Source organism: Triturus cristatus, chromosome 3_1, assembly GCF_964204655.1.
Source record: "Triturus cristatus chromosome 3_1, aTriCri1.1, whole genome shotgun sequence".
Lineage (NCBI taxonomy): Eukaryota > Metazoa > Chordata > Amphibia > Caudata > Salamandridae > Triturus > Triturus cristatus.
The window spans coordinates 449,604,819-449,631,411 of record NC_140583.1 but is presented as its reverse complement, the minus strand read 5'-3'; the positions used below and the strand labels follow the sequence as shown (position 1 = coordinate 449,631,411).

General features: G+C 45.1%; 1 protein-coding gene across 1 annotated transcript in view; it reads left to right on the top strand.

The window, feature by feature from the left end:
• The window catches only part of USP8 (ubiquitin specific peptidase 8), a 724,285-nt gene that overhangs the window by 296,810 nt on the left and 400,882 nt on the right, over positions 1-26,593 (top strand). The window contains exon 9 of the mRNA XM_085644251.1: positions 6,972-7,198. Coding sequence (XP_085500377.1) covers positions 6,972-7,198 — 227 coding nt within the window. The remainder of the gene's footprint in view (positions 1-6,971; positions 7,199-26,593) is intronic.

The following is a 26,593-nucleotide window of genomic DNA, read 5'->3' as shown; positions in this document are numbered from 1 at the left end:
CTGTTCAGTTGCCCCCATAGCTCCCGTTAAATAATTCAGCAGCGTCAATCGCGGTTCACCCCCTACTTTTCGCTGTGGTTTAGTCTGTGAGGTAATTGATTTTCCTTTTACCCATCATGCCTGACAATTTCCAGCACTACCTTTAGTCAGGCTGAATCGGTTAGTGACAGTAAGTTATCAGGCAGGCAGCGAGGTCCACAGAGTATTTACTCCAATCTAAATTGTTAAAGGAAACTATAACCTGTTAATCCAGTTGTTGGATTTAAACCACTTTCTATGGCGTCAGTGTCCCGGAATTCAAACTAATATGTACTAATTCAACTTATCATAACAAGAAGGGCTCACCCGCACTATGATGCTGTGACTTCTGATACTTCACGTGGCTCCACATTTCAGATCCAAGGGAGTAGGCCCAGCCCGCCCTCATCCGGTCTATGACTGGCAATGACGGTCCCGCCCTTGGCCCAGGCGTGGCCCACGCCGTGGGGGAGAGGCAGCGCTTTATGAGCGATGTTGATTCTAGCATCTCCCCTTCGCTAGCGGCACCTGAGTAGGAAGCGTTGCACCCTGGGGCTAGTAGTCCCCTACCAAGGTGTTGAAGGCAAGACAAGTGCAGACACATTGATTCCCTGGGACTCCTGTCCCACCAGGGATTACGGCAGGGTTGCAATTACACCAGGCACAGGGTAACCAGAAAAGCAGCAAAACGGACAGAGCAGGGTCCGAGTTAACCGAAAGCCACTATAATTGTGATCTTAATACTTAGGCGGTCTAAAAAGACTAGAGTTTATGTATAAGTCTTAGAGATCTACGTGTTGCATAATGTCGTATGCAGCTATCATAGTTACCCGTTCACGTGACTTGGTCCGAAATGGGTATCTACTACTCTCTTAGTATTTATGTAGTCATTGGCAGCGCCATTTTGTATGATCTACAAAGTGCTGTATATTATACAGATATCCTCAAAAATCAGTTGCGGTTGGTCCTTGTGCACACCTGTAAATTATGTTTCCATAATCGCTGATAGCACTAAGTTAAGTTTGTCACCTTCCATTCCCACATTGTTCCAACTACTTGTGCATAATTCAAAAGTAGAGATGCTCAACAGATCAAGGAGCGTGATGAATAATACAGAGAGGGAGGTTCATGTCACAGGACAGTATGTAATTCCATCCTACTGAGCTTTGTCAAGACATAAGGCATGTAAAACAGCATAATGCAAAATCAGTTTACATAAACAAATCTGTCACGTAAAAAGACATTTAACTCTCTATCTAAATTGAGTCCTAGATCTACAGATCTTAGTTTTATTAGCCACTTTGTTTCAAACTTTCTCAATGCCAGAGTTCTGTCTCCACCTTGTATGTTGTCAACTGCTATTGAAATACCATGGAAACTCAGTTTTATAATTTCAGACGCAGCATGCATACTATTGTACTGGACTGACAATTGATAGTTAGTGTTGCCATTACGGAAAGCTCTAATATGTTCCTGTATTCTTTCTTTAAGCGGCCTGATTGTACTACCCACATAAATCAGGCCACACTGGCAAACAGTGCAGTACACTTGATTGTGATATCAGATGTCTCTCTTCTTGGCTCTCATGGGCATTCACAAGACCACTCTTTCAGTGGTCTTTGGTCTCACTATTTCCTCAGCTACTGCTCGGCAGACAAGTCCAAATTCTAACAGATAACGCTTGTACAAAGTGGTATCTACATAGACAGAGGCATGAGATCTCACTTCATGCATAAGGAAGCTCTACAGCTTTGGCCATTGGCAGACAACTCAGAAATTGGTCAGTCAGCAGCTCATCAGCTGAGGTTTGGAGTAGGTTTTCCTTGATAAACCACAAATGGCATATTCAACCAGATGATGCTTGCCTGAGTTTTTTCAAATACCATAGGTGGGCGTTGTTGTCACAAGGTAGAACTTGTTGTCCCATCTATTCTGTTCTCGGTAAGTTGCTCTGGTGGACCCTCTTGGAGCGGATCTCTTTCTGTTCAACTTGGTCCATTGACCCTTTGCATGCTCAGAGAGTACAGATGTTTACAATTTGTAATTTACTTGGTAGAGGGAGGCCTTAGTGCAGGTATGGTGAAATGCTATTTGGCGACATTTTGGATTATATAGTTTCTTCTACCAAGGATCCTTTTTCGTGTTGCCTGTACTGGCTAGATACTTAAATGACTTGTAGAACAAGATCTCTCCAAGACATACCTCATCTTTTTTTTTTTTTTTTTAAAGAGTTTTATATAGTGCGAATTAGACCCGAGGATATCAGGTATCAGAGCGCTTTACATGAGCACAAGTTTTGTTACAGATGGACACATTCATTTTTGTTAGGCACGGGGAGATTAAGTGATTTGCCCAGAATCACAGGATGTTGAGCTTTGTTGCTGAGACTCGAACCCAGTCCCCAGCTTCGAGGTCGACCGCTCTAGCCATAAGGCTACATCCTCTCCCTACTTAGCTTGAATGACATTTTGTGGGTCCCCAATTCAAAACTTTGCAGCTATGCAGTCTTAGTACTGATGGCTGGTTGCCAAAATATTTGGTGGGGCAACCACTGACCACCTATGCTGGGTGCGGGCCAAGGTGGGAGCAATGTTTTTGTAAGTTTCGAAACCGTACAACTACTCACCCTGTTTTATTTGCCAATGACCTATCAATTACGGCACCTGGAACCGGAGGAACTGCAACTTGAAAACTATCTCTCTCTCTGTTTATGTATTTATAGACACGGTACAGCAGAGGAGCAATCATAACAGACACCTCATTCCTTTGGTTATTTGTGCTCAGTGTCTAGGGACTCCTCGTTAACATTGGACATTCCTAGTAAAATATATTCTCAGAGACAGTAGGTTGAGTAATGTAATATAGTATTTTATCTGTCGTTCCATGCTTTGTTCTTCTCGGGAACCAAGTGCCATCGCTGCTCGTCAGGGCGCACAGATTTCTGCAGGAACACATTTGAGTATGAGTTTTAAAGTCACCATATCTAATGTCGAACTGGGGAAAATGCTCCAAAATATTCATTAACAATAAAGCCTTTGGATAAGGGAGCTCGAGAAGCTCGTTTAAAGTTTTGCTTATTTAAAATTCTACATGACTGGCATTGGTCTCCGGTTAGATTATATAAGGCAGGCTTGTTACCGCATTCCAATTGTTGGAGATGTAATGCTTCTGGATGTGATATTGTTCATATTCTTTGCACGTGTCCATTGGTTAAACATTATTGGTCTTACATAGGTCAGACCTTACATAAGTCTATCTCACTGCATTTACCCCTCTCCACAGCTAATATTATATTACATGATTTCAGAAATGTTCCCACTCTTTCTAAACCACAATCTCGTTTCCTACATACCGCTCTTGCAACTGCTAAAATCTGTATATTAAGACAATGGAAATCTTCCACTCCACCATCTCAAGAGTCCTGGTTATCTGCTATGATTCAAAATGCTTCGCATGAAAGGATTATATATAATATTCAAGATCAACTAGAGTTATTTTCACAGATATGGAATCCTTTTTTACTTTCTTAACATGTTTGTATTTATCATTTCGTTTTTAAAACTTGATTGTGTATGCTTTTTCACTCTTTCCTTTATATATTGTTATATATATTTATTGTCCTAGATAGTATAATATTAAATATTGTTTTATATATGAATTTACTTTTTAATCTCTATCATATGATCCTTACCCTTATTACTTGTATTTGAGTTTTCTTGTTTTTGTTTAATGATTCTGAAATGCTAATAAAAAAATTTCAACAAAGAATAAAGCCAATGTTCACTCCTTGCCGTGAACTACCCCAATGTCACGAGGGTGGGTATTTGGGTAACTAGCAGCAGGTGCTGTCTATTTTTAGCCGACAGCACTGTGTGTGTGGAACATACACGTATTCATGATTGGAAAAAATGAAACTACAAACCCCAGGCTGCTTTGTGCTGTTGGTTAAAAACCGAGATTGAAAGTCCACTCTGTCCAATGATGACTTGAAAGTTCCCAGTAATGCACAACTGTATATGATACTATGAAACAATACTCTAAAGCAGACGTATAAAGAGAACCAATCCGTTGTACAACTTCAGTTTTTGTGACGTCACGACTTAAAGTAATCGGCAGAGTATAAACTGACGTGGTTGATGGATCGCGTAGTATGCGCTCTCTGGATATTTTGCCTCCAACAACCTCTCGTTACACTACAATTGTTCAAATGAGGCCAATTGATTTGGCATATTTATGAGGCCTTTTAAATGCCACAGCAGCAGACATTGGGGCGCTTAATAGCTCCGGCTGAAAAGGAAGAAGGAACCGAACATCTCGAAACCTCTTCTGGTGGAGGTCCCTCGGAGTCGGTAATCCAAGAAAGACTGAAAATAGGAGCACATCCGGCCAGGCAGGTTGGTTTGAGAGGAATATGTTTCCGTATTATTTGTGGAGAGTAATCGATGTCGTTCAGTGCACGCTAAATTTACAGCGCGGCTCTGCAGGCCTCGCTTCACACCGCTTCAATAATTGTCTCACATGAAGTGTCCGAAAGGGAGTCTGCAGCTCTTCCAGCTGCCTGATCGGGTTCGGTCAGATTAAGTATCTTTAACTCCGGCCCACTGCCGCTTTTCACGCACTAAGATCAGTAATGACCAAAAAGGACACGTCCAGGCACATCCCCTTGACCCCTCTCCGAGAGGGCTGCCCCCCCACATGTCCACACACCCATTTCTCACATGCCAGAAATAAAAATGTCCCACCCACGAGCTGGCTCGTCTATTTCGGTCCTCGTGCGCCTTCAGTCCGTCGGCTCTTGTCGCAGCAATTCACCACACCAATCCAGACGCTGCTGTCATGCTGCTGATAATGTTAAGCAGCATGACAGCAGCGCAAGGATTGGCTGGAGCGGGCTGCCTCGGCGCTCCTGCAGGCACTGGGTTAGTGTGACCAGAATTACAGAATACGCAGTAAGAACATACATAAAATGTAAATTTTAAACCCAGTAGCTTGCCTGTTTATTAAATTGCTTTCTTGAAACATCTGCTAACTATCCCTGCTTTGTAAAACATAAAAAAGTACTTCCTTCCGTTTCCATGAAATTTCGCATTTCTTACATCGTTGTGATTTTGAATTGATTCAGAATAATCTATTGGTAAAAAAAAAATAACGTTTTGAAATCTAGAAGACTAAAAGACGTGAGCCTCCAAGGCAGTGGAAGTTTTTCACAACCTAGGTAAATCCTTTTGAGCTTCCATAATTGATGGTTTTTAAAGAAAGTGCACCATGTTCAAATGGCATTTTGGCAAGTTCATTTTGTTCCGATTTTTGAAAGCCATTTTTTCCTTCAGCCTTTAGGTTAGGCTTTAAACTCTTTTCTGACTTAACCGTGGCGATATCTCCATTACTCAAAAACAGGTGCCGTTTCATCTATTTTAGAGGTTTTTCGTTTTTACATTAGTCTTTATGCCAGGGAGTGAGAAAAATGGTCCCTGGAACGGCCGCTGTCATCGGGGCTTGAGCTTCAGCAGTTGTACCGTTGCTGCAGGTCTGGAGCGGAGTCTTGCACGAAGGCAGCAGTGAAGCTGATGACACACTTTATAGCGCCAACCAGCAGATAGACTCCGGAGCCCCCCATCCCAACAAGCACACCCCCTCCATTGAGCAGGAGCCACTGCAAAGGAGAAGAGCTCATGTTCGAGGGACCCGAAGCAACTGTTACAGACACTCGTCTTCTCATGAGGACCGACAGTTGATGACTCAAATTATATAGTGTAAGTCGCCTGCCTGGATGTGCAGTTAGGGGAATCAAATCCAGCATTGACGAGTCACAGAAGGCCATTCAGGAATAAGATCAATGTGCTGGAGGCTATGATTTCCGATCTTGAGTTTAATTTCCTTTTTTTCTCTTTAATATCAAAAGATTTGTTGATTCAGGCCAGTGGCTGTACTAGTGCAGTTAATGTTAAAAGACATGTTGCGACTGTGCATCATTTGTTATATAATTTGTGGTAGATGATATTTTCCCTATACCTTCCCATTCTTTATTTTCTATTTATAGGTACGTTCTGACACAAAAAGGAGCCTGTGTAGCATAACTACTTGGTTTTACTATATTTTTGTTAGTGATTAGTTTGAGCTGGTTTTGTTGCGTTTCTGATGGTGAGACATGTTAGTGCTGTGTAGCGGCACTAGCATGGATCGTGCCACTGGTGTGGTGATCCCCAGCTATCCTCCACCACATCATGACCAGTGGGAGTGGGAAGCCCATCTAAACACGGATGCTGTTTCTGCTTGATGGAAACGATGGTGCATAGTGGCCCGGCCAAGCTGCAATCTCTCAGTAAGGAGAGGCACATATACTAATCCTGTTCACACACGGGAGAGGCGGCACATGGGGTGCCAGCTGCCTCCGGAGAAGTCATGCTCCTCAGTGCCAGCCAGGGTACCCAGTGCAGCCATGCAACAGTTAAAGGCAGTACATATTGGCCCAGCCACCTCTAGCGTGTTGGCCCTGGATCATGGAATAACTGCTACCAAATGGATGCAATCCAAGGGTATAGCAAGGCACCTCGGAGTTCCATGCACTTATAAGGGCACTTGGCCCTTGGCTCGTACATGTACATGGTCATGAAACTCCTGGGTTACTTGCAATATCCTTATAGTGTACATTTGGGGGTTCAATATCCCACATACTGTATTTTAGATGTTTAGTTGTGTTTTTGGTGTGTGTTCCAAATGTAATCCACCCAGCACTTAAAGATTATAGGTATGCTCTTGTTTAAAGCTCCCTATATGTTTACTTTTTGTTGATCCTATAACTGTAGATGTGGCTACATCATCACACTACAGTATGGAAAATTACGGGAATGTTCGAAATAAATGTTATTTGTATACATTTAATTTATTAAATAATTTAAGCATGTGTAAGGCATTTTTTCTGTTAATAAACTCTTCTATCTGTGAATTTTCAGTGAATTTCAGTTACCCTTCGTTGGACGAACCATCCCCTCCTCCAGTTCCATCCCAGGAACAACCCATTCATGTGGAAACAAACAGATCCGAAGAAGTAATGATGAAAGTGGATGACGGAGTAAGCTTGCCAAACATACCACCTCCGAGTGTACCAATGGCTGCAGTTGCTGCAACTGACAGTCTTGCTGAAGTTCAGCAAAATGTATCTGTTAAAGTCATTCCACAGGTATGTTTTCTCTTTCTGTCAACTTTTGTCCCAATAATATTAATCTCGACAACCGCTCACATGTTCTTCAATCTTTTTTCTTGTTCGTTTTTGACTACTTTTTGTTCTTTGTTCGTTGTGTTCATGAAATGTGTTTCAAAGCAAATACACTCACTATGCTCATAACATTATATTTAAATGTTTCCAAATTGGTAATCTGTCAGTATCATTCACTAATTGAATCACAAGGTAATATAATTGTTTTATTTTTTTTATTTGCATAGATTTCCTAAGGATAATGTCGGCAAAATAAAGTCTGCTGTCATTCAAACTGGTGTTATTGATGGCAATGTGGGCGTTCCTTCCCACCAATTTCAATTGTAAATAATAAAATCTAGAATTCTTAGAAACTGCAGGTCTTGATTGTAGATCTATAAACGTGCGTGATTTGGCTATTTATCGTATAGAAAGTTGCTTGTGGCAATCAGGTATTATACAAATAACAAAAAAAAAGATTAGAATTCATGAAGATTGGTATGCAGGAGGAAATCAATAAATGCATTTTGACATGCTTCATTCTGTTATGATATTCCAAAGGGTTGATCATTCTGACTATTCAAGGTTCAGTCGCACCTGACAAGACCTTATGCTATTATGAAATTAGTTGGTAGACTTGATGCGTGCATATGAGCAAAATTGAGTATTAAGGTAATCAAACTAAATATCTGGGAATAAGATTGTTACTAATTTATTAGCTGATTGTAATGTTTACTTGTAAAACAAGGCAGTTAAATTTCCCTTTGAAGTGGATTCATTTATCTATACAGCTGTTTTAAACAAACATGAGTTAATATTGCTGAGATATTTATTAATTTCTAATGTAATGTATAACACTATCCACTTTGGAAATTCCACTTGATTTTTCAAACAGTTGGTAATATAGCCACATGCAGTTTGCACTAAAAAGACTATTTTCCACCATTAGTTTTAAATTGGATACATAGCACTGCATTACTTTGAAAAGCCGTTGTTCTCACCAAGGAGGGGGCGGACTGCAAGCCCCAGCTGACGCCGCGACAGGAAGCCGCAGGAAGCTGCTTGCGCGTCAGGAGGCACAGGTAAAAAGCCCAGTAGGGCTCCCGCAGCGTGGGACGTGCCCGGGCGAAGACCAGGCTATGAGCAGGCCCATCCGCATCTGGCCGAGGCTGTGCTGGGCCTGCCCTCTTGGCTGGTTGATCTGATAGAGACTACTAGCAGCAGATTCCTTCACGTAGAATTATCCCCAGGCATGAGACTGGATCCGGAAACTTTTTGCCACAGCATCCCTGCGCTCCGGGGGCGGGGCGACATCACTGGACTCTGCCCAGTCGTCGTCTGCGTACGTGACGTCAGCGAGGTCACATAAGACCCGTCCCGGCGCGCCCAACGTCAGTTTTTTCCTTTTCCGCGTGCAACACGGATCCGATCCTTGCTACGGGCCTGTTAGGCCCCTTTTTTGTTCCATTTTTTTGTGGAACAGCGTGCGAATGCCTTCGGGCTTTAAGACTTGCACGTCTTGTGGGCATCTTATGTCGGCGACGGACCCTCACCTCATTTGCATGTGGTGATTGGGGGAGGATCACGGTACCAGACTGTACGCAGTGGCAACAGTTGAAGCCGAAGTCGCGGCGGGAGCGCCGGATGGAACTTCTCTCGGCACGTCTCTCCAGGTCGACGTCCTCCCCTCGGTCTGCTTTGACAGATAGCTTCAGACTCTGCCGTGGTCATCGTCCTCGCTTTTCTCCAATGTCACGTGAGCATCTCTCCCCGGTGGGTTGAGTGTCGCAGTTTGTCCCCGGGGACTGGTTTCCGGCCTCACGGGGGCGTGGACTCTCTGAGGGTGATGCGGCCCCGCATGTCGTCCTATCCAGCGTTTCCCGGTGTTGGAGCGTCGAGAGTCCAAATGGAGACATACGTGGCGGCTTTGCAGGCCTCGCTGGCGTCTCCTCCTCCTTCCCCTCCTGGGGCGTCGGCGGATCACTCACTCTGCGCAGGGCCCTCTGCGGCGCTGCTGGTGGCTCTGGCCCTGGCGTCGACTGGTTCGGATCCAGGCTTGGAGGATGTGGTACTGTTGGGGTGCGGCTCCTCTAGGGCACCTCCTTCAGGCCACGGCGTCTCTGTCTCGCCGCAAACTCCCACGGGGGTCCCTGTGGTGTCGCGGGAGGTCGCCGGGGCTCGGGTCGCATCCCCGAGCCCCTCTCGGTCCTTTGACAGGGTGGTTCTGTCTAAGGCCGTGGTGACGCCCCTACAGCGCCGGCAGCAGCTGGACCGTGCGAAGCCACAGGGGTCGGTAGACCCTCCCCGTCCCGCTCCGGGTCGAGGCCGAGGGAAGACCCCTGGTCCCTCTCTGGGCCCCTGTCCCTCTCCACAGGTGGATGCCTCGTCGGAGGGCGAGTCAGAGGTTGAATCGTCCCTGGCACTGCCACATGGGTTGCCAAGTGATCTTCGCCTCATTCTGGGCCGCGGCTGTCGGAGGGCTTTGTGCCACTCCCCTGGCCCGTCCTGTTCCCCCGCACAGGTGGCTGCCTCGGCGGGGGTCGGGTCGGCGTCACCCCGGCGCCACCACGGAGCTGGTGCAGCTCCACCTCTACTCCGGTCTCCGCTCCGGTCCCCGGTGCGGGTGACTTTGGAGGTCCCTTCTCCGGCGACGCTGGCTGGGGCCGAAGTCCTACCTCAGGCAGCGGACTCTATGGCTCCGCGCAGGGGTCGTACCGCGGATTCGTCTTCGGACGCTCCTTCTTCTCCGGAGGCAGGCTGTATATTGGTGTCGTCCTCCCCGGAGACTGGTCGCCGTGTGGTGTCTTTTTCAGCTGCGTCGAAGGGCGGCGCCCTTCCTGAGGCAGAGGTGTACGTAGGAGGAGCGGCAGGTCCCTCATTCTTCGGCTCCTTCTGACTTCCAGTTCTGGCCCTTGCCCGCCCCGCTTTGCCTCGGGGATGGCCAGCTTAGTTTGCAGCCGTCGCTCACAGAGGAGCTGCTTTCTCCACCGCGGGCCCTACGGAGGTGGGTGCGGCCTTCGCTCACGCGGTGTCCACGGCTGTGGACATTCTGCGCATGGGTGTCCCGGTGGCTCACTTTCCGGCGGACCATATATTGGAGGTCCTCCACCAGGGCTCTGGTGGGAGAGAAATCTTACTTGCCTTTGAAGGTTCGCTCCTTTCTTCCCTGACAGGGGCTTGGAGACGTCCTGTCTCAGGGGACCCGGTGCCTCAACATCTTCTGCACTGGCACCTCCCAGTGCCGCGTGACCCAGCGTGTATTTCCCTTCACCCCTCACCCACCAGCCCCCTTTTGCAGACTGCTTTTCCCTCCCTGCCACCACTGTTGACTCCGCTGTCCCGAGAGGCCCGCTGGCTTGACACTTGGGGACGCAACATGTTTGCCTGCGGGCCCTTAACACCTTGTGTGTGCTGGCTCGGGCCTCCTCCTGTTTGTGGGACTCGGCTAAGTCTCTGGGATCTGCAGCGTCCCAGGAGTCGGGCCTGGTGGACTTACGACATCATGCATTGGATGGCCGGGAGCTTGCGGCGTTTATTCTCCGCTCCGGACATCTCAGAGGTGCCGGGCCATGGCTTCCTCAGTCGCTCTCCGTCTCCATGCTTGGCTTCGGGACGGAGTATTTTCCCTGAGAATATTCGGAAGCGACTCATCGACCTTCCGTTTGATGTCAGCCTGTTGTTCCATGCCCTGTCCGACAACGCCATCCAAAGGCTCTTGGCAGGGTTCCGTCCTCCTCCTCCGCCTTATCCTTCTCCTCCTCCGTGACTTCTGAGTTGGGTCGATTCTAGGCCTTCTTAAGCTGGCTGTGCAATGTGTTTTCTGGCCGTTACGTCCTTCCTTGGGATTTTGGCCTTGTTGGCTTCTGGACGGCCCTTGTGTTGATTGTGTGTGGTTCTGCATGAGTTGTTGCACAGGCTTGGCCCTGAGATTGGGCCTTCTGCTTTGCTTGGGCTGCTTGTCAAGCCTTCCGCGGGGGTGCTTTTTTCCCCGTGGCTCTTTTGTTTTTTCCTCTGCTGCGGAAGTTCTTCCAAAGAGGGTTCCCATTTCTTGGGACTTAACGTACCCTATATGGGGTAGTGGTAGCTGTCATATGGCTTGCACTCTGCTGGAGGGTTCCAGTCTCCTTCGGGTACCTGTTCTCCATGGCGTTTAGTTAGGTTGCTTTTGCTTCCTGAGGTCGTGTGCGTGGCCACTTGTAGTGGTGGCCGCGGTATCTCCTCCTCTTGCTGCTCCTGTCCTGAGGTCTGGGATGATCCTGTGTCTCCCTTGCTAGGCGTCGCCTACTCGGTCTTCCTGGGGCCTCGGGCTGTTCTTGCTTCTGGGTTTGACTGCCGGCGCTGTTCTGGCTGACAGGATGCTCTACATCTGGAATGGGTTTGCACTCTTTCCTCTGGTTTCCTTGGGCCCTCTAGGCTTCTTCTTCTGTTCTTCCGCTTTTCCTGTCCTGGCTTTGGGCGGAAGCTATGTTGCCTCGTGGGGGAATGGGGTGCTTCGGCCTCTCAGTCCTTGCCCTTGGTTCCTCTGCTGTAAGTGTACGAGCCTCTTCAGCCTTCTTTCCCTCCTACGGGGTCGGTGGGGTCCTGCTTGTGGGGTTCCCTTGGCCTGGCAGGGGCAAGGTTCTACCTGGTACACAGATCTCGTCCCCTGTGGGGCCCTCTGTTCTGCATGGCTGGTGGGGTCCTTTCGCAGACCTTTCTTCCCAGGGGGCATTGCTTGGCTTTCTATTCTTCGTGAAGGAATCTGCGCCTAGTAGTCTCTATGAAATGTACGAGGTACTTACCTTCGGTAACAATGTATCTGGTAGAGACGATTCTAGCCGCAGATTCCTTCACGGCCCACCCTTCCTCCCTTATTCTGCGAGGACCTTTGGGTTGGTCTTCGGTACTCGCCCCCCTCTGGGGGGCAGTCTCTCCTGTGAGTGCCTTCCTTGTTCTTGACGGGTGGCTCTGTCTGGGGCGGTTCATTCCTCCTTTGGTCCTTTGGAGGATGTGGTTCCGGTGCTCCGGTGCCTTGTTGCTCTGGCTACTCCAGGTTTTGGGGGGGATTGCTTTCTATCCCTGTCCTCCCTCCCCTCCCTTCCTTCCATTGCTATCCTCTGCTTAAGGGTCCTCTGGCCTTGTCTTGCCCTTGTCCCTTGTGGGTGGTTGCCCTATAGGTTGGGCTGGCTTGGAGGTTTGTTGTCCCTGTCTGTCTTGGAACTGGTCCCATTCCTTGCTTAGGAAGGGGGAGGTGGTTTACCTTCGTGTGCCATGACTTTTACGCATGCTCTTGCCTCCGGGGCACAGGGATGGGTGGTTGTCTATGTGCTGGTAGGGTGACTGCGCAGGTTTCTGCTTGGGTTCTGCGTTGTTGGCACTACTTGGGTGGTGTTGTTAGTCACCGTTTCTTTCCAATTTTTCTGCACTTCGCACACTGTTCCCATGCTTCCACAGTTTATCTGGTGGTTCCGCGTTGTGGTGCGGAAAAGTTCTCCGAAGAAAACTGACGTGGGCGCTCTGGGGCGGGTCTTATGTGACCTCGCTGACGTCACGTACGCGGACAACGCCTGGGTGGAGTCGCGTGATGTCGCCCCGCCCCCCGGCGCGCAGGGATGCTGTGGCAAAAAGTTTCCGGATACAGTCTCAAGCAACTGGGGATAATTCTACGTGAAGGAATCTTGGCAATATATTTACCATCATGGGAAAGAGGAAGGCACAACCCTCGACACCCTCTCGTCAGCCTTGTTTAACCATTGACTCGTTCTTGGCTAATACTGTGGGGGCCATCCCCAAGGAAATAGATTGGGCTAGAGGCGGCTCTTCGTCGACACAGGAAGCATGGACTCTTGGCTTTCAACTGATATATTATCATCAATCTCCAATGACCAGGGTTTGGCTGCATCCCCCTCAAATTGAATCGCTTCGCCATCAAATTCTGATGTCCGATTCCCCCAGAGTGGGCAGGAGATCTTTGCCAGTTTTACTTTATGCTTACGAAGCGGTGCTCATGTCCCATATGGCTCGGGCATGCAGGTTTTAATAGATGGGTTTGTTGCTTTTATGGACAGGTTGGATTTTTCCGGTAATTTTACTAAGTCTTATGTCCTGATTGAAGGTCCCCGGGGTCTTAGATAGAAACGTTTTAAAGCTGACATACCCTAGCAAAGGTCCCAGTTTTTCCCTACCTGGGAGTGTTGTTTGATGACCAACTACAGTGAAGATCGCTGAGTGATTTGAATAAAACTACGGGAGCTATAACCAGTTTTGCTAGTAGATTGAGCGTCTTCCTGAAGATGTTCAGGGAGGTGGTGCATCTGATGTCGATCGGGAGCTCGTTCCAGGTCTTGGCCGCGATGTAAGAGAAGTAAGTAAGTAAGTAATTCTTTATTGTTTGATTAGTTAAAATCTTACAATATTTCCAATACAAAGACATATTTAATAAATATAATACATTTAAAAATAAAAAACAATTATAACCTAAAAAATTACTTTAAAAATTATTCATAAAAACATTTTTTCTATTTTATACTCCCAGTTTTATAGATGCAATCTTTAGGAACTTTACAAAGGCAACGTTCATGACTATATCGTTCGAATGAAGACAGACTTTGAAAGCCTGTCTACATGTCCTTGTTCCACGCAAGTTAAAATGAGGTTTCAGTAACGTGCATCTTTCATTTCGGAGTCCTGGACAAATACATAGAAGGTGGACAATATTCTCTTCTCCACTTTTACAAAGTCTGCACAATGTGCTGCTACTAGTTTTTTTCCACGGAGGGACATGACTAAGGCCTGGTAAAATTCCAAATCTTGCTCTCATAAGACATTGTTTACTTTTTTCAGACAAAGGTGTCTCCAAGTATTCTTGTACTTTCTTCTTTTCGTATCCATTTATTACTGCCCACGAGTGTTTTCTTTTTGCTAGTGTATCTTTGTCGTGTACAAGTGAAAGGTGGTTTGTTGTTCGATTTACTAATTTTTTTTTTAAAGGGTCCATTGCTTATCATATTATTCCAGATTGGCATTAATGCAAACTCTTCTAATGCATCGTTGAGATATTTCCTTACAACTGATTTGGTATTCTTATTTATTTCTTGCCAAAGTAACTGAGATATATGATTATCATGGTCATTTTTGATCCTATACCACGTTTTAATAAATTGGCCTTTTCTTGCAATAACTTGATTATTTAACCCGAACTCCAGTCTAATCTGTGCTGGGGAAGCATTATTTGGGAGATAGAAGAGAGATTTATATGTTTTTGAAAGAACCTTATTTAACAGTTCTGCATCCGTCCCCATTAATGCCTCACTACCATATGTTATTGTTGGGAGCAATTTAGCCCCTATAATTTTCAAAAGCGGCCGATACGTCAGAGTTCCAAGCGATTTCTGTGCTATCTTGAATGCTGCAGTTAGCGAGTTAGCTTTCCTTTGTATGTTTTTTTTTTGTAATTGATAGTTTCCGTTCTGGTCAAATAGTACACCCAGATACTTGTACACTTCTATTTGTTCCAGTTGGGTACTTTACATATACCATTTATTTTTTTGTCTCAGTTTTATATTCCTAGTGACCACCATGATTTTTGTTTTCGATTCATTTATTACCATTCCATTTTCTTGTGCATACAAAACTGTTCTGTCAATTAAGCGCCGAAGACCTATTTTAGTATGGCTTAGAAGAATGGCGTCATCTGCATACATTAGGTTAGTTATCAGCTTGTCCCCTAGCTTCGGAGGATGTGCATTGAGTTCATCGAGGTATCCTGATAAATCTCCTAGAAATAGATTAAAAAGTAGGGGAGCCAACACACATCCCTGCTTTAACCCTTTTGTTGCAGGAATCTCCTTAGTTAGTGATCTGCCATCCCCCATCCTTACTTTTACCCAGGTTTTATTGTGTAACAGTTGAATCAGTCTTAATAGTTCAAATGGAATGTTTTTTTCAATAAGTTTTTTCCACAATAAATTCCTTTGCACACAGTCAAAAGCAGATTTAAAATCTACAAAGCACAGATAGAGGGGCATTTTTTCTCTCAGAGATTTTTCAATTAATAGTGCTAACGCCATAATATTTGTCATTGTTCCAAGTCCCTTAATAAAAACCAGTTTGATTCAATGGCAAAATCTTGTTTTCTGCTACCCATTCATTTAGTCTAATTAATAATATTCCTGTAAAAAGCTTAGCGTCTGTATCTTGTAGAGTGATGAGTCTATAGTTCTCCGCAATCGCCCAATTGCCTTTCTTAAATATGGAGGAAATTAGAGATCCTCGCCAAGACTCCGGGATGTTACCTGTTTCTATAATTTTGTTGAATACCTTTTCCAAATAGCTCGACCAAAAGACTGGGTTTTCTTTAAAAAGGGCAAATGGTATCCCATTGGTGCCTGGTGCCCCATCTTTCTGCTTCTTTAGTAGTTTTACTAATTGTTCTTTCGAAATTGTAAATTGTTCTTGTATCTCATCCCATGCTGTAGAGCTCTCTATTACGTTCTCAATCATTTTAGTAGCTCCCTTGCTGTTTAGATGTTTTTCAAGAAAAGTAACCCATTCTTGCTCAGTTAGGGTTGATGAGACTACCAATTTGCTCGGCCGTACTAATTTGTTTATAATATTCCTAAATTCTCTTGCGTTTGCTTGTTTACTTGCATGAAATAATTTAGACCACATTTCTTGTTTTGCTTGGTATTTCTCATTCCATATTAGCTTCTTCAAGGATTGATTTAAAGCTTTAAGATTGTTCAAAATTTCATCATTTGTTACTGTGGTTTTTATTTGTCTTCGTATCTTGTTTCAATCTCGTTTTAACTTTGCTATTGTATACAGAAGATTCATATATGAGTCCTTTCCTTCTTCTTTCCTTTTTACAATCCTTTTATTGAAGTTAACCTGGGTTTGGGGTTTCACTATTTTCTTAGTGAATTCCACCCACTGTTCAATTGTTGTTTCTGTGGTATTTTCAGTAAAACAGGTCTTAATAATATTCTCAATTTTTTTTCATTCATACTATCCTTATTCAGTTTAGTCCAAATTAGTTTTTTATAGTTTATAGTTCCAATATACCCCGGCACAGTATGGTACGGTTGGTTAATATTGTGCCTAATGTTAGTATTTATTATCTGCTGACAGTGATCACTATCTCCAACTTTAACTAATCTATACAAATTTATGTTTTGAAATAAATTGAGTGAAACCATTGTATAATCGATCCTAGTACTTGCATTGTGTGCGATATATGTATGTGCGGGGGGTGTATCCTCTTTAAATCGGCCATTAAGGACTCGCAATCCCAATGCTTCTATGTCCTTGATGAATGTTCTACCAATTTGATTTCGTGCTTGGCTATATGTGACTCCTTGATAGTCCTGCTGTGGGATTGACCACTGAAGGTCTTGTAATTGTGAGACATCATCCCTATTGAACGGTATTAACAAGTTAAGATTAAAATCTCCAGTCATCACATAGTCCACCAATGGATTTTCTAGGATTAGTTCCAGTAATATGGTATTAAGGGTTGCACATATGGTTGCTCTACTTGTTTTTGTTAGATGGATATATACATTGATCATAATCAATGACCTATCCTTTTGATCTGAGCTTTTATATTTTAGTTTGACTATAAGTATGTTTTTACTATGTGTAGCAAGTTGCTCGTGTTCAGCTTTTATGGAACTAGAAATAAAGGTTGCTAACCCCCCACTTGGGCGTCCATACCTATGAGTTTTACTTGCATTTTCAAAGTGTCCAACATAACCCTCTAATACAAAAGGGTTTGTTTCCCAAGTTTCCTGAAGGAATAGAATGTGACAGAGTAATGGAATAGACCTTATTTGTGCATTGGTAATCTTTGTCCCTACTCCGTTTATATTCCATGAAAACATTCTCAACTCTGTTACTTTAGTTGAGGGGATTGAAATATTATTCCTTCATTGTTCTATATTACTATGCAAGGCCTGTGCAATCCATTTTTCGTTAATTCGTATGGATGTTTCTATTATGGAAGGTGGTGATGCCTCTCTTGATGTACTAATGGATCTCCCCCGGGCATTCCTTAATACTGTTCCTTTTTGATTGATATTTTTTTCTATTTGGAGCAGATTTGATTCACTAATAAGTGGAGTAGGATAGACTTTCGGCTCCTGCTTTTTGATAATTATTCCCCAGGCCTTAAATGTTGAAAACTCTTTTAATATTTTCTCTGCTATTGTCATAGATTTTAATGTGACCAGGGTCAGTTCTTTGGTACTGTTCTTATCGGCAATAAATTCAATGGAATTAATATCATCGTTCTTGATGTTGACTAAAGCTGGAATTGATTTAAATAATCTAAGGATATGCCCTCTGTTCAATGTGTCATATCTACCTCTGGATTCGTATTCTGGTTTAAATATGAGTTGTATTTTCTCGACTGTCAGTAGTTTTTCTTTGTGTATATCTTCCATTATATAATTTGTTCTATGTCTAATTAGTTTTTCTCCTTCCCGTTTTTCAATTATCAGGTGGTCCCAGTATGGTAATTTAGTTTTAGGCTCTACTGTTCTTTCTAAACTCAAACTTGCTACCTCATTTCTTTTGACTTTCAAACCTGCTTCTATATTCACATTGTGATACTGATGTTGTTGATCACGTGGATTTATAGTTGTTTTTAATGGCATATCGTCATTTATTCTATTATTATGATCGTATTTTAGATTGTCCTCTTGGATTGTAGTAATTTGTTTCTTTATCATCACATCTTGTCCTTTTATGGTTGTTTGTTCCAGTAATGATTCTTTTACAAATATTGGAAATACTTTTTTTGGTTCATTTTTCGTTATTAGAGAAGTTCTTTCTTCAATTGCTTTTTCTTGTTGCAATTCATTGTTTTTTGATGTACCATCCATTTTTGTTGATTCCTCATACTTATGATTATTAGGCTTTTGATTTTTCCTTGCTTTGCGTAGTTTTTTCTTTTGTCGTTTTGACATAATATAACCGTTTGGGTCTTGCTCTTTACAGTCATAGTCTGCCTTTGTTTCTGTATTAGTTATTTCCTCTTGTGAGGCATCCCTTTGTAGGATTTCTTTTGACATATCTCTTTCATCATGTATATTTTCTTTTTTCTGGGGGATCCTCAATGTTGTTATCTCTTCGTTATCCACTTTTAACATACAATTCTTTTCTTCCTTTTTTTCTATTTCCGTATTTTCCCATTTAAATTTCCTTATATTCCCTTCCTGGCCATTTTCTCTTTTTATAGCCTTTTTTGTGTCTTCTATTATGGTATGCAAAACATCAGGTATTGCTACAAGATTATCCATAAGGGGAGTACAAATACATTCAATGACATTTTTTTGTTGTTCTTTCTGAACTCTAATTATCAGATTATTTAGCTGTGCAAGTTTGTTATCTATCCCTGAGACTGCATTTGCCATCATTGTTAGTAGGTCTATCTGAATGTCCATCTTGTTCGATTGATATTTTAATGCTTCTAGAGTTAGTGTCGATGTTTGATAGAATATGTCCCAATTTATTCCAACATCCGGGATTATTTTCTCTTTCAGATCACTATCACTATCATTTAACCTTCCGTTTTTTTGTTCCGTTCTTAGTGGATAATCCGATATATGGATGGTATTTGCTTTTGTGTATACATTATCAGTTATTTTATTAGTTGATCTGGTCTTAATTTCTTCAACTGATGACTGAGGTTTTTTCATAATTTCCACATTTGCTTCTATCGGTATTACTGGTCGCCTTGATCCCATCATGCCACTTTTAATCTCATCATGCCACTTTTAATCTCCTGTATATCCAATATTTCCAAATCATCTAATCCAATTGATTTTTCATTTTTTGTATCAGGATGGATGGTTATATTTAGGATATCCTGGTCTGAGATTTGGAATTCCTGCTCCTTCCTTTGCAGGTTGCAATCTCCGTTTTGAGGAGTACTTTGGATGATTTGCCTACTGTATCTTTCCGTACTTATCGGCTTTATTGGAGTTTGTAGTTTATCGTTTTCCATATCCTTATGCATAGTGATAAGAGCACCAGCAGGATCTTTCATAAATTCAAACTTATTGGGGATTTTTCCAGATTTCGCAAACATTCTGGCTATTGGGGAAATTAAAGTTTGATTTGCTCCTGCAATCTTCGCTTTTACCTTTGGCTGTTGTATTTTCTTTATACGTCTGACCGTTGTTCCCGTTGTTCTCACTCTGCCAGAACGCATATTTCCTTATTTTCTTCCTATAGAGAGCTTTGATTTTGGCGAGGGCGGTATGCACAAGTTCGCTTCCCCAATATACAATAAACTGGGTGGTATATATGTTCTCCTCTGTTTACCGCTCAGATTATATACCACTCACCACCTCTCATTCACCCTTCAGCGCTCACCCTACCAGGCTCAACTGCCCTATAATAATTGACAGCTGCCTTCCGGGAGGGAGGAGCAGAGACAAGGGCAGAATAGAGAAGCCGAACAATGTAGCAATTGTAGCACAGGACCTCAATAAATTGTTGGTGATAGAGGGCACCCTTTGCTATCTCCACCTAGCTCGCCTGGACCAGGTTATACAGGTTATCTATGCTGTTCATAAGAACTTTCCGTGATTTTCCGAAACCTTTCTCCTCCCCTTCAGCTCCCAACCTTGCTCCAACAGTACATAGTATGCAGTTCACCGTTCACAGTTCGCAAATTCTCAGTCAGTCGTTCACAGTTCACAAAACCCAGTCACCTCCAATTGTGCTCACTGAATTTGAGACTGTTGTGAGGAGGAGAGCACCAAGAGAGGAGGAGAGGAGGAGAGCACCAAGCGAGCACCAAACGAGCACCAGGCGAGCACCAAACGAGCACCAGGCGAAGGGGGAGTTGACTCTCCAGCTCCCTGGCTCCCTGGCTCTGTTGTCGCAATACTAGCTCCCTTTACAGCTATTTTTTTTTTCTTCCGTTTATTTTGCCGGTTATGCAACAAAATGCATCAGGTTCCAGCCGTTTTTTTTGTAAGAATTGTGAGAATGGAAGAGAGAATTTACTCCTTAGCGCTGCAGCCTCCTATTCGTGTTTTTTTTTTCCCACCTTCCGGCGTCCTCCTGAACACCCAGGAACCAGGAACCGGAGAAACCCCAGCAACCTCGGCCGCCGCAGAACCACCTCGTCCGCCAAATGCGTGAAGCTCGGTGCGGTGGAGGCAGTGGCGGTGACGGTCAATCCTCCAGGCGCTCGGCACAGGGGCACAGGGGCAGGGGCAGAGGCCGCAGCAGGCCGCAACAACCCCGGACTCCCTGACTCAGACCAGCAACAGCAGCAGCTCACCCAGCCTCGGGCCCCCGCACAGTCAGCCCAGACGGGCCGCGTCCAACCGACCAGGTCAGAATGGCGAATCCTTGTTCAAAGTGCTCCGTTAGCTCCCTCTAGCGGTCAATTTTCAATGCACTCTCTCTTGCTTTAGGTAGCGATGTAAGAGAAGGTTCTTCCACCTGTTCTGGCTCTGCGGATGCGCGTGGTTTCAGCGAGGGCGAGGTTGGCGGATCGGAGGTTTCTCTTGGGTACATGGAAGGAGATTCTTTTGTTGAGGTATTGGGGTCCGGTGTTGTGGAGGCATTTGTAGGCGTGGGTGAGTATCTTGAAAGTGACTCTCTTCTCAACGGGGAGCCAGTGGAGGTTCCGTAGGTGTTTGGTGGTGTGCTTGTGTCGAGGAATGCGGAGGACGAGTCTGGCTGCGGTGTTCTGTATGGTCTGGAGCTTGCGGAGCAGAGACTTGTTGATCCCGGTGTAGAGGGCGTTTCCGTAGTCCAGTCTGCTGGTTATGAGTGCGTGGGTGACTGCCTTCCTTGATTCGGAGGGGATCCACTTGAAGGTCTTTCAGAGGATTCGGAGGGTGTTGAAGCAGCTGGAGGCGAAGGCGTTGACCTGTCGGGTCATGGAGAGGGAGAAGTTGAGTACAATGCCGAGGTTTCGGGCGTGGTTCGTGGGGGTGGAGGAGCTGCTGCGGGCGGTGGGCCACCAGGTGTTCTCCCATGCTGAGGGGGAGGGTCCCACGGCGAGGACTTCTGTCTTCTCCGAGTTAAGCTTCAGGCAGTTTCTGCTCATCCAGAATGCCACGTCCTTCATTCCTTCCTGGAAGTTGAGTCTGGTGGTGATTGGGTCCTTGGTGAGGGAGAGGTTGAGTTGGGTGTCGTCAGCATAGGCTACTATGTTGTCTGACGATGGCGGCGAGGGGGACCATGTAGATGATGAAGAGCGAGGGGCTGAATAATGATCCTTGGGGCACTCCGCAGTTGATTTCCGTAGGTTCGGAGAGGAAAGGTGGCAGTCTGATTCTTTGGGGTCTGCCGATGAGGAACGAGCAGATCCAGTCGAGGGCAGTTCCTTGTATGCCGGCATCATGGAGTCTGGTGGTGAGTGTGTGGTGGGAGATGGTGTTGAATGCTGCAGAGAGGTCGAGTAGGATCAGGGCTGCTGTGTGTCCTAGGTCGCAGATGGTGCGGATGTAGTCTGTGGCGGCGAGTAGAGCGTTCTCGGTGCTGTGGTTGCTGTGGAATCCGGATTGGAAGGGGTCGAGGGTGGAGTTTTCTTCGATGAATTTGGTTACTTGTGCATTGACGGTCTTCTCGGTGACTTTGGCCGTGAAGGGGAGGAGGGAGATTGGTCTGTAGTTTTGAGTTGGGTGGGGTCTGCGGAAGGCTTCTTGAGCAGGGTCTGACTTCTGCATGTTTCCAGTAGTCTGGAAAGATGCCGGTTTTTAAAGGTGGCGTTGATGGTGCGTCATAGTTCGGGAGTGATGGCTGTGGCGGCTCTGTGGAAAATGTGCAGGGGGAAGGGGTCAGTGGTGGCTCCTGAGTTGATGCCTTTCATGGTCGGAAGTGGTCCGTGGTGACTAGGGTCCAGGAGGAGATGGTGGGCTGGATGTCGTTGCTGGAGAAGGAAGTGGTTTCGGAGTTGGGTGTCTGGTCGTTGAAGTTTTCGTAGAGTCCCTTGATCTTTAGATGGAAGTAGGATTCAAGCTTGTTGCAGAGGTCCTGGGAAGGTGTGATGTCTGTGGTTTCGCTGGGGGCTTGTTGAATTCCTGGATGACGCTGAAGAGTTGCTTAGAGTTGCAGGCGTTGGCGAGGATCTTGTTTTGAATGAAGGTCCTTTTGGTGGATCTGATGCGTTGGTGGTATTCCGTCATGGCGTTTTTGTAGGTGGTGCGATTGTCTGACGTTTTGCTGTTTCTCCAGTTCTTTTCGAGACGTCAGGATTCATGGAGGTTGGCGGTGGACCTGGTGGCTTTCCTGGGGCGCTATCCATCGGGGTTGTGTAGGGGTGCAAGCTTGTCTGCGCAGTTGGAGATTCATCTGTGGAGTCCTTTGGCTGCGAGGTTGGCGTCGGTCGAGGTGTGGGGGCGTCGCGGTTGAGGGTGGAGTTGAGTTGAGTTGTTACAGTGGCTTTGCTCCAGTTCCTTCATGGGGGGCGCGGTGCAGGTTTGGGCAGCGTGGGTTTGTCGACGTGGAAGTGTACGCAGTGGTGGTCTGTCCATGGGGGTTGCGTGGTGTGGCTGCAGTGGATGTTGTTACCTCCTGCGAAGATGGGGTCGAGGGTGTGTCATCACTTGTGGGTGGGCATGGTGACGAGCTGTTTCAGTCCGATGTTGGTGAGGTTGTCCAGGAGGATGGTGGAGTTTGGGTTGCTGGGGTTGTTGAGGTGGAAGGTCAGGTCTCGGACGAGTATGTAGTCCATAGAGGCGATGGCGTGGGGTGTGGTGAGGTCGGAGACGGTAGTTATGAACAAAGCGCAGGGTCCTGGGGGGTCTGAAGGCGAGGGTGCAACAGAGTGTGGTTCTAGGGCTGGTCTGGTGTTCGGTGGTGTGGAAGGAGTCCTTCGTGGTAGAGAGTCGGAGGTAGATCTTGTGTACAATGGCGAGTCCTCCTCCTGGGCGGTTGGGGCGGTCCTTCCTCCGGATCTTGTATCCGTTGGGTATGGCGGTGGCGATGTCGGGGGCGGAGGGGGCATTGATCCAGGTTTCTGTAAAGAAGGCGATGTCTGGCGAGAGGGTGTCAAGGAGGTCCCAGATCTAAATTGTTTGATTCTCTCAGACTGCCTTTCTCTGGTGCATGGTAATAAAATCCCCTGGGTTTGCTATGTAAAGGAGTCTTTTCATGTTCTAGGGAGGCCAGATATTTTTCTTGCACATGATACTATAAGCTCCAGGGATTTTAACATTATAAAAGACTCATCATAAATATTCTTCTGCTAATCGCGAAAATACTGAGCTAAGAAAACCTTCAGTGAGGGCTTATGTTATGTTAAAGTCAGTCCTGGGTATGGAACATTATCTTTTCTGCCTTACTAGTCCTCACAATAGATTTTTAATCACTCATTTTAGATTTAATTATCTTCATTTTATTTTAGCATCCCTGGAAGCTTTTTTACCGCCAAATCAAAGAGGACCCTGTGGTTGCGATACTAGATCTCAACAGGACAGGTTCCAGTTTGTACTATTGTGCAAATTCTTTTCCTTGCCAAGAAGGCAATTCCTCCGTCCCCTTTTAAAGAGTCTGAAGTTAAGGCATGCCAGAGTGGCACTTTTATATTTACAGCTGTTGCCAAATGCTTTTACCCTATGTGCACTGACAAGTTTTCTGTGGGCAGCTTACAGATCTAGGCTTTCTAGATCCGATTGAACTGTGTTTGTCCTGTGCCTATGCGGTACCTTTTAGATCTACAGTGTGTACTGTTTATGAATCTGTGAGGTGGCTTGATTTACTCAACTTTTTAAAAACGGGTTGTGCAATAGATCTAATTATTATTTTAAACTGGGATGTGTCTTTCCTAGTTTTTAATGTTTGCTTGTATCTTTTACGGTCGCTTTTGCTTGCGCATAAAGAAAGAATTATTATTCCTTTGAAAAGTTGCAACAATATACTGACTAATGGTCATAGTAGGGAAGGTGCAATCATATTTATTCATGGCCTCCGATCATCACATTAGAAGCACCATGTTTTTAGGTCTCGCCTAGCTATTACGTTTACGCAATCGCTATGCGAGACTCTAGTAAGAGGGGCCTTTCAAAGTGCTCCCAAAAGTGGATTGCATGGCGAGCACGCTCACAATCACGTGCATCGTGCCGCCGTGCAATCCGTTTGGGGAAGCGCTTCAGCCCACTGGCGCGTGCACGTGTAGCCACAGCCTCGGCATCATACTTCAAAGGTTCCACTCCCCCGCCTGGAATGCGCTTCCCCGCCACAGCATGCCAAGAGATTGTTTCCTTATGGCGCCTCTCACAACTGTCCCTACCCCACCACAGGGCTAGTCTCACGGACGTGGGGAGGTTGGTTTTGCATCCCTCAGCTGATTGAGGAGCAAGTAGAATACCTTTCTGTTGGATGCTTGTGTAAGTGCTCTCAAGCTTCAACGGTGTTTCCCCACACCCTGCTCCAACTTTGTATCGCTTCCACATGCTTCTTTGTAGTAGTTCCTCTAGCAGGAAATACCATAAAGCAGGAGTCGTCACGGCTGCAGAAACAATGCAAACTCTATAATTGTCTGCTACGTTCCTTTATATCTTTATTATTTGAGTTTACCTCTCCGATAGTCTGTTGCTGTAACAATGCCGGTGCCGATGCTACACATTTCTTTATATTGGAATTCACTTGAGAGCATCACACACCTATTTAAGGTACCGCTTTAAAAGATATGCCAAGCTCCAGGTTCGCGTCTCTTTGTAAACGTTAGGATAGTCACATTTTATGACCCATTCCTGCCTGCGGCAAATGGTTCTTCACGCATCAGAACGTTTACCTATCTCATAGAGATTACATACGTTGCCCATTAAACTGTGTTCTCACAGAACACGTCATTTTTAAAAATCATTATTCTTTCTGGGATTCAGGAAAATAACGTGCACTGCCACAAAGGATGGTCGTTGTTGAGGGAAACCTTTGTGCATTCACAGCTACCTCCAATTCCTTTTATGTGTAGGCACAGAGGTCTTTTATCTAACTCGTCCCCAAGGTGACTGCAGAAGACCCAAGACGTACTGATGGCCAGTGCAGATCTGTCTGACAAAGATAACCCCCGAAAACGAGGGGCAGATTCAAAGATCAATTCAGCTGGCTGAATGATGTGGAGAAAGGCTTAATTACTGAAATGGAATAGCAGGAAGTAATATTATACAACAGCCCAAGACGTTTTTGACATGCTTGTGCTCTAATTGCATCTGCTCACCATGCCCAGAATATTGTCTTCAAATACCCACAATTCTTTAACTAAAGTTTTAAATTTAAATTGTGAATAGAATTGGGGTACTTTCTGTTTCCGTGTGTAATGCAACAATCCTCTTCAGCTTGCCACATTGACACGTTACATTTCCAGAATCGGAGCCCTTACTAAGTCCTGCCCGAAAACAAAGTTTGCTTTTGTAGTATCAGACAACAAGTAAAGCGTAAAAGTGTGTGCATATATGTATGTATATATATTACGCACTTTTGAGCTATTATTCCAGTGTGCTTTTCACTCGCAGGCTTACCAAAGATGTTTTATTATTATTCAATTCCACGTTACACGGCCATGAAGACTGGGGGTGTGAGGATGTATATTCTGCTATTCGCTGTGAGTGAAGATCTTCGGCGCAGGCTCTCGTGAATAAATCCTACCTTCTCGCGATTGTGCTTCAAACGTCTCCTTGTCAATCTCGATGCATCAGCCGCCTCGTGCATCTCTGATTCCCGGAATGCAAATGCTGCCCTTAGAGACAGTACAGCGCCTCCATTGAAAGGAAGAACGCCTGCACCCCACGGAGTCAAAGTTAAAAGAAGCTGATTTTGCAACAGAGCGATTTTACCCTTAAAACACTCGGTGACAATCAAATAGGTTTTCTGCAATCCCAGCGGCTTTTTAATGCAATTGCCGAACCTCTTCGTTTTTCACCAAGTTTTAAACGTGTGGGTTCTCCGCTTGCATGTGGCATGCGTATATCGGGTTCATTTAATCAACAAATGGGTGTAATGACCTACTGTAGTGGAGAGCAAACACCTTTAGAAGGACAATAAGAGCGACCTCGCGCCCTGGCTCAGTTTTATGTTAATGTTGTGTTTGCTTTTCATTACACTAATGCATTTATGGGAAACGATGAGTGCTTTGGACAGAGTTTGTGTTCGAAACGAAGGGTGGGGGGGCGCGCATATCTATTGCACGCCCATAATATGAAAATTATGCAATGCAAACCTGCTTGGTTTTACCATGTACCGAAGGCCACTCAGAGCCACATAATTACATGCCACATAACTACAATGCACTCAATACAACAGACACTCCAAAAACCACTCAGCGCCACATAATTACACACCACATAATTACACTACACTCAATGCCACATGCACTCCAAATAACACTCAGTGCCAATTAATTACAATGCAAACAATGCAAGATACACTCAA